The sequence below is a fragment of the Leopardus geoffroyi genome, chromosome D3, assembly GCF_018350155.1.
Source record: "Leopardus geoffroyi isolate Oge1 chromosome D3, O.geoffroyi_Oge1_pat1.0, whole genome shotgun sequence".
In the NCBI taxonomy this organism is placed as follows: domain Eukaryota; kingdom Metazoa; phylum Chordata; class Mammalia; order Carnivora; family Felidae; genus Leopardus; species Leopardus geoffroyi.
This window is the reverse complement of record NC_059339.1, coordinates 13,748,586-13,756,776: the sequence shown is the minus strand read 5'-3', so window position 1 is coordinate 13,756,776 and position 8,191 is coordinate 13,748,586. Positions and strand designations below refer to the sequence as shown.

At 51.0% G+C, this 8,191-nt stretch overlaps 1 protein-coding gene across 3 annotated transcripts in view; it reads right to left on the bottom strand.

The window, feature by feature from the left end:
* RNFT2 (ring finger protein, transmembrane 2) overlaps positions 1-8,191 on the bottom strand; it is a 90,569-nt gene that overhangs the window by 15,087 nt on the left and 67,291 nt on the right. The window contains exon 11 of one of the 3 annotated variants that reach the window (XM_045457946.1): positions 4,165-7,369. The exons of 1 other annotated variant lie outside the window; for it this stretch is intronic. In XM_045457946.1, the coding sequence (XP_045313902.1) occupies positions 7,235-7,369 (135 nt within the window). In that variant the 3' untranslated portion in view covers positions 4,165-7,234. Of the gene's footprint in view, positions 1-4,164; positions 7,445-8,191 lie in introns of those variants that run through there. One more of the 3 variants, XM_045457948.1, reaches the window with a different exon arrangement.

The window sequence follows — 8,191 nt, the reverse complement described above, 5'->3', positions numbered from 1 at the left end:
ATCCCGGCTTTTTTCTTGCACATCATTAATTTGAGTGCACTTCTCGACTGCCCCGATTTTTGACAAGGGGTTGTTTTTAATGCTTGTTTTTATATGAGATTTGACTTCTTGATGGACATTTGTATTAGGAAATTGAAGCATGATATATATGTCTATATTGTCTCCACCGTCTCTGAGGCTGCATTACTTGGATTGCATGAGATAGTGGGGTGGTGTATTTTTTTTTTTTAAATATTTCCACAGTGTGCAAAGTGCTGGCACCATCCCTCCCTCTCTCCCCCGCTTTTCTCCGGCTGCCAAGGAGTCATTGATTTTGATTAGCTTCACTGCAGAGCGTCTGTGAAGAGAGGGAGAGGGAGGGAGGCTTTGAAATAAATTTTAAAAAAGACCTCATATCGGGTTTCAGCAGACAGCAGAGTGTGTGTGTGTGTGTGTGTGTGTGTGTGTGTGTGCGCGCGCGCGCGCATGTGTGTCAGTGCAAAGCAGAGGGAGGCCTCTGAGATCATCGTTTAGGTAGGTTGCTGCATAATGAGGTGAGGAGCAAACAGAAGGGCCTCCTTCCTGATGGTGCTCGTTTGCTCTCAGAGGGTGGGGGGTCCAGGAGCCACAGGGATTGGAGCCTCCTGGGGCTTCAACATTCCCACTCCAAATTAGATCCATTCCCTCCTGGAAGCTTCTCTCCCCTACCCCAGCCCCCATTAGCAAATAAGATCTCTTATCCCCATTTCAAATTTACGGTTCCACTTCACGTTCCTTCTGGCACAGACATAGCCTGAGTAGCAGGTTTCTGGGGGGGAAGCCCATTTGCCTCTCTAGCTGCTGTCCATGGTCCTAGGCCACGAGCATCTCCTGGAACCCAGTCTCCCCCTTCCCGCCACCTTTCATTGGGATACTGGAGACTTCTTTTCCACTTCTTCCAGTGTCTCATTTAAGAAATTCTTTCCTCTTTTAACAAGAAGATGGTGATTTAAACAATACTGTCACAGAACGATGGAACTGTGACTTTGGTTTCATAATTTATGTAGCTGATCTCATGTACTATTATCACGTTTCTGACAGTGATAAAATATCACTTCCCCTAGCTGGGAAATTGGAGGAGTCTTCTTCTGATCCCACACAGGTATCTTTTGGGGACACTGGTTTGCCACTGTGGGCGTTTTGAGTGTCCGCCTGGTATCAGAAGCTGCAGTGACCAGAACACAGGTTTTGCTGTTCTGTGTTGATTCCATTTCTTTTTCTGGATCTTCCCTTAAGTCAGCCTGGGCCAACTGCAGAGTCAGAGGCTGCCTGGGAGGTGCGGGGGGTGGGGGGGGACAGGCTAGACACCCTGGTCTAGTCCCATAGGAGCTGATGGAGGATATGGATGTCAAAGGTACCATTTTAAAGCTCAAACCAAAAGGTTCTTTTTGAAATACTAATACCTACTTATCGAGCACCTGCAGCGTGCCCAGTTGTAGAATCCGGTCTGGGAAGAAACTCAGGTACGCAGCGTGGAGGGACAGCTCTGCTTGGCACCAGACAATGTTAACTGTCCCTTTCCAGTCTGGTTCACAGTCAGGTCTGTCAGGTCATACCCGTGACCCCAAGCCTTGCTGGCAGATTGTTCTATAGTATTTATATTTACTGAGCATCATACTATCATGAAGGCAATTAAAAAGCCTGTGATCTTAACTCACTCCCAGCACGCAAAGACTGGTTCTTGCTGCTTCACAGAGTAATGAAAGCCACCATCTACGGCGTGCTCACCACCCCTGAGCACTGTGCTGAGGGTTTTACGTGTTTCCCCTCAGTTATTCCTCACACCCACTCTGGAAGACAGTAGTTATGATTCCCATTTTACAGTTGAGGAAGGTGAGACTCAGGGAAGTTTTGCAACTTAGCCTAAGGCCACACACAGAGAGTGAGGTGGCTGAGCCAAGATTTGGACTCAGGTGTGTGTGACCCCCCCCCCCGCCCTCTCCCCAAGCCCATGAGCTAACTGCCCTGCCACACTGGATTCCCTCCTGAGCTGGCCTTACTAGTTCAAGGACAAGCACAGCCTGGGGTCCAGCAGGGAGCAAGGGAGCCTGACTTAGGTCCACTGTAAGAAGTGTTGCATTTGGGGGATGCTCCAGGACAGGCTGGATGGTTTAGGTGGGGGCTTTATGTATTTGCTCCCTGCCTTTTGTGTCCTTAATATCCATAGGTCCCTGGGAGAAGCATCTAATTGGCAAACAGGGCCTGTTCAGCTGACTTCCTAGGACATGGGAAGCTTTTCTTACCTCCCCTACCTGAACCCTTAAGTTCCTCCCCCCAAGTTCTTTGCACTGTAAGTGCCCAGGAGCCTGTGTGTGTATGTGGCAGGGATGGTCATGGGGGTGTCTGGAACCTCAGTGAGGCCTCTGGCTCAGCCAGAGAGGCAATAAGTTTGGGAGCATTCCGTTCTGGGCTCTAACCTTGCTGGTTTGTTGTGCTCTTTTGTAAGAGGAATTTCATACCTTGGAGACGCTTTGTACATATTTGTAATGACTTTATTAAAAAACTGTTTGTGCACTTCCAGCCAAAGTCCTTTGCGTTTTCATTTCCTTTTGAAAGGTTGGTCCCCAAAGATTATGGGAGGATCTGGCTGTGCACCTCAACCTTCCCTGGGGCAGAAGGCCACACATCTCCCTTCTCTGCTGTATTTCTGAGAACTCCCCAAGGGGAGGATTGGCCCAAACAGTACCCTTGGGTTGGGTGAGAGGTTGAGGGAACTTGCCTGACAGTTCAAGATCAATGGCACCATGCAGACAAGCTGATGGCTGTGCAGACTGAGGTCTCCTTCTACGGGCACATGGGCTTCTCTGGGTTACTTTCACCTACATTTACCTGGTCTAAGATGCTCTGAGCGATCAGGTTGTGGTTTCTTCCTAAGAATGGTGGGTTGAGGACAGGTTGCCTTTCTAGATAACAGGCGCCTTCATTTTCCCTGGGGGACCCACCCCTTCCCCACTCTCAGGCCATGAGACTCAGAGGAGTTGACCCTATCCTCCCACCCACCTGTGCCCCACAGTTAGGGCTCTACACCTGATGCAGGCCTGGCCAGCAGTGTTCCAGGTCCCAAAGGCCAAAAGGGATTGGTGTGGGGACAAATTAACAAGTCAACCTCAGGACTCCTGCTAGAGCTTTGGGGAATCAGAAGCTCTTTGCTGGGGTTGTTAAGCTGGTAGAACATAGGCATATATGTATACATATGCATATACATACATACGTAGCTTCTGGAGGCCATCTTACTGCTGCATGGGATCTGTCTGGAAATCAAACTGTCTCAGAGGAAAACAGAATGGAGGGATGGAAAGACAGGGTTCTAATATCACTGGAACCATTGAATCCAGCGATACCCAAGGCCCACATGGTTACATGAGCCAAAGAAAGCCTTTCTCTTATTTAAGCCATATTTGAGTTGGTTTTCAAATGATGGCAACCAAAAAGGTCTGCCTGATGATGTTTTTGTGACTGGTTTCATAATGTTGTCCTGAGAGGCATGAATTGTCACCTAATGCTATTAATTTACAGGGTGCCTGGGCAGCTCAATCGGTTAAGCTATTAATTTGCATTTTAAATATCCATCATAAGCTGGCATCCAGGCAAACTCTTCTTGAATCATCAGCTCATGCGTTCTGGGTCCATCCTCTGGTTAACCACTGTGGTGGGCCCTGTGGGTGCCCTGTCCAGATCCCTCCTGACCCGATCTCCCAGTTCTGTGTCCTGTCCTGCACCTTTGTGTGTTCTGTGACACCTGACACCTCCAGGGGCTTGGGGCCTCCTCAAGGGAGAGCTTAAGTACCTGAGAAGCACCCCCCACCCCCACCCCCACCCCCGCCAACAACCCATAGCCAAGAATTGACAGTGTGCCAGAAAAAACCTCAGGGTGGGACGATCTCTGAAATGTAGCTGAATTCTCCAGAACTCTGTGGGACCACCCTGAGCTGGGACTTCTCTGACAGCCACCCTCTTGTTTGGTTTCTTCCCCCTCCCTTACTGGTTTCTCCTGAGAGTGCGTCCTTAATAAATCACGTGCAACTCAACGGATCTGCTTTGGACAGATCCAGACAACCACCCACTGCATGAATTGCTTCTCCCCATTTCTCCTCAAAACAGTCCACCTGGGTTCAAGAGGCAACTGGAGACTCAAGACCACGAACCTAAGTTTCATCGACAGATGATATTTATTGGCGGAAGGGAACTTAAGGGGACATTAAAAACACCGAAGGTGGCTCTGTTCAGCCCAGAGCAAAATTACTAAGAGATTCTGGGACTTGCTTTACATTTCTTCTTTCCAACCCCAAGTCTTAGCCGCCTGGTGTCTCCAAGCATGTCTCCCATTCTCCCGTTATGAAGGTAATGAGCCTCTCACATCCAGGTCCAAAGCTCGCCTTCCTATTCTCACATTCATTATGCTCAAGATCTTTTACATTAAGACGGCCATTTCCCAGAGTGTCAGAAACCTCAGTCAGTGGGTCACAAAATATTAAAAGCAGGATACCCCAACCTGCTACTCGATTGATCCTGCTTCTAACCAATGAGTGCAGAGCCAGGATGGGCCATGGAGAATGGAGCTGTTCTTTCCCGACAACGACTTTTGGCTGCTTTTACCCCAGAGTGGGGAAAATAGGCAGCCTGATGTTTGGAAAACTCCTCACTGGCTGCTGTTTCTCCTTAGGGTAGAAGTTAGATCCTCCCATCCAAAAGAAAACCTCCAGAGCGCCTGGGTGGCTCAGTCAGTTAAGCGTCCGACTTCGGCTCCGGCTCAGGTCATGATCTCGCCATTTGTGAGTCCGAGCCCCATGTCAGGCTCTGTGCGCACAGCTCAGAGCCTGGAGCCTGCTTCGGATTCAGTGTCTCCCTCTCCCTCTCCCTCTCCCTCTCTCTCTCTCTCTCTCTGCCCCGCCCCCGCTTGCTCTCTGTCTCTCAAAAATGAATAAACGTTAAAAAAGAAAATTAAAAAAAGAAAACCTCCAGAACAGAACTTTTCCCCAGAGGGTAGGGAATGAAGAAGTAAAATCCTAAACGAAATCATCCCACCTGTCCCTGGTATCCCCAAGTGACACTGTTTATAATGTCAGAAGCATGGCTCATTATTTGGAGAATAATATTTAGAGATGTGGGGGGCTTTCTTTTCTTTTTTTCTTTTTTTTGGTGGCATGAGTATAACGGACAAAACCATTGGCCCCTCCACCTGTGTTCTACATTGTTAGTTTCCCCGGCTGCGGCAGAAAGTGCACGGGGTTTCTTTATCCTGGAGACGGCTACTGGGGGGCGAAGTGACTTCCCAAAGTCACGCAGAGTTTGGAATCAGAATTCTGCTCTGCCTGCTCTGTCACAAGCTGGCCTGTTAATAAATCTCCAGCTCCAATCTCTTGTGTCTCTTTGATGGCATCTGCAGGCAGGGTGATGTTTCTGATAAAAACCAGTCGCAGAAGCTCCTGTTGCTTCCCTCTGGCTCTTGCTGAAGGTAGGGGGAGCAGAGCAGCCGCATCCCCCCGGCCCTACTTCCCTCCGCTTCCCCTTCGGACTTGATTATCCAGGCAAGTGGGATTGTAACGCCGCCGCCATCGCCATAGTAACAGAGCTTGAAAGATGCCACGCTGCCCTGGAAGGGACGTCTTGCTGGGTCCCGGGGAAGAGCCAGGGATGCCAGGCACAGGAAAAGGTCCCGGCTTGATAGCACACGGGGGCAAATGTCCTGCAACTATCAGGGATGGGGTGGGCTTGTTATTACCGGCCGAGAGCGAGGTGGCAGCAAAGTCTCCCACCATTTCTGCTTGGGGCTTTGTTGCTCATCTGCTCACGAGCCACAAGATTGATTTCTCTGTAACACCACTGGCACCAGCCCATTGTGCTGAGGTTGACGGCGAGTGAACAGAATGGGGAGAGGGGTAGGGCAGGCGAGATTCCAGGAGCTTCTAAGTGATCACCTGTGCTACCTCCTTCCAGATTCAAAGCAGGGAGGGTCTCACAGGTGGAGAAACTGTTCTCTTACAGAGATTAGTAGCTCTGGTATAGACGTTCCAGAAGCGCCGAGTGTTGCAGTGCTCCACGCCACCACCCTGGCTTGTGGACAAATCCGTAACATGGATCATTCATTTTGTTCTCAAGGCTACCGGGGGAGAAGACAATGGCCACGGGCGCTGTTGACAAGCGGAGACTTAAGTGAGGGGCAGGACAAGAACAGGAGGAGGAGGAGAGACATGAAGACAGGTGTAGAGACCCCGTGATACCTGCATGGGGACCAAAGCTGGCCATTCTTGATACCCAAATGTGACTGAGCATTCCAGCCGGAGCCCGGCCAATGAGCAATTTTAAAGACCAACTCTTTCCGTGAACTTGGCCACAGCTAGATTTCCAGGGCCACTGCTCACCGTTGGCATCCTCAGCGGGGCCCAGATCACTGTGCTATGCACCTGGGTCACTGATGGGAATCAAAATCACCTCTGGTGCTTAAAAAACCAACCAACCAACCAACCAACCAACCAACCAACACACACCAAGCCTGCTGGGCCCCACGCCTGCTGTGTCTGAGTGGGTGAGCATATATGGTGGTTGAGAGTGTGGGCTCTGAAGCCAGACAGGCCTGTTTGGAAACTCCGTCCGCCATTGCTAGCTGGGTGACCCTGGGAAAGCTACCACGTGGAGCTCTGTGCCTCAGTTTCCCCGTCTATAAAACAGAGGAAATGACAGTACCTCCACCCCAGGGCTGTTGTGACGATTCCAAGAGGTCATCCAAGCAGATGCTCAGCTCACACGAAGTGCTTGGGACACTAAGCTATTGCAGGTATAATGGGCCCAGCGTTCGCATTTGGGAAACGCTCCACAGTGACGCCCATCTGCAGACCTGAGCCGTGTTGGGGGGAAGCAGTGATCTCCAGGCCCCTTCCAGCTTGCAGCATCGGGTGTTAGGCCACCATGAGTTAAAATCACAACAGGCAGGACCTGTCTATCCCCGGTTCCTTCACTTGGAGGGGGCAGGAGACCCTCCCGGGAGGAGGCCAAGTCTGAGCGAGGAGGGTTGAAGGAAAGAACGCCTGCGCTAAGCCGCAGAACAGAAAAGGAAGGTGGAGGTCGGGAGGATAGGGGCCTGGCTCTGGGGGAAGAGGGGGAGAAAGGCAGGAGGCAGGACAGTCAGTGCTTGAGGCCTGTTTTCCAGGAAGTCCCCAGAGCCGGACCCGATCACGCTGGCCATCCGTCAGCTCCCAGGGTGCCTCAGTCTTCCGCCCTAATACACTTGGAAGTGTGCTGCAGTGGCCCCGTCCTTCCAGCAGCGCAGGGTATCCACGGCAACCGAGCGGCAGAGCGGGCAGGTGCGCTCCCGGTCCAGCCAGAGGCAGAGGCACTCCTCACAGAACACGTGCTGCGGGGACAGCAATCAGTACAACTGGGGACACTTCACTGAGCGTCCACGGTGTGCCCGCCTCGGTCCTAGGAGCTGGAGACACAGCAGTGAACAAAACAGACAACTCCTGCCCCCATGGAGCTTGCACTCTAGTCAGGGAGACAACTGGCCAAAGGAAACCCCAAAATGTAGCGGACGGCAGCGGTAAGGGCTGAGATGAAAAGGCCAGGGGGAGGAGATAGAGAACGCGTGGGAGGGCTGCTGTGTTCAGCGTGGCGGGCACAAGACAACTTCACTGAATACCCACGTTTGGGTAAAACCTGAAGGAAGGTGAAGACTGAGCCCTGAGGATCTCTAGGAAAAGAGTGCTATTGGCAGAGAAAATGGCACGTGCAAAGATCCTGAGGCAGGAGTGCCTGCTGTGCTGCTGAGCCTGGGAGTGGAGGGTGGGAGGGAGAGATGAGGTCAGAGAGGCTATGGGGGAGGTATGCAAAATGCACAGGGCTCTGTGGGCATCATGAGGCCTTTTGCTTTTATTCAGAGAGAAATAGGGAGCCACGGTAGGGCTTTGAGCAGAAGAGTGACCTGAGCAGGATTTATCTTTTTTTTTTTTTTTTTTGTAAGATTTTATTTTTAAGTAACCTCTACCCAACGTGGGGTTCAAACCCACAACCCTGAGATCAAAAGTCGCAGCTCCACTGACTGAGCCAGTCAGATGCCCCCAGGATTTGCATTTTTAGAAGATCCCTTTAGGCACTGGGTTGAGAACAGAGTTCAGGGGTTAGTAGAAAGGCAGGGAGACTGGAAATATCAGTGAGTCCCATCACTTTCTGGCCATAT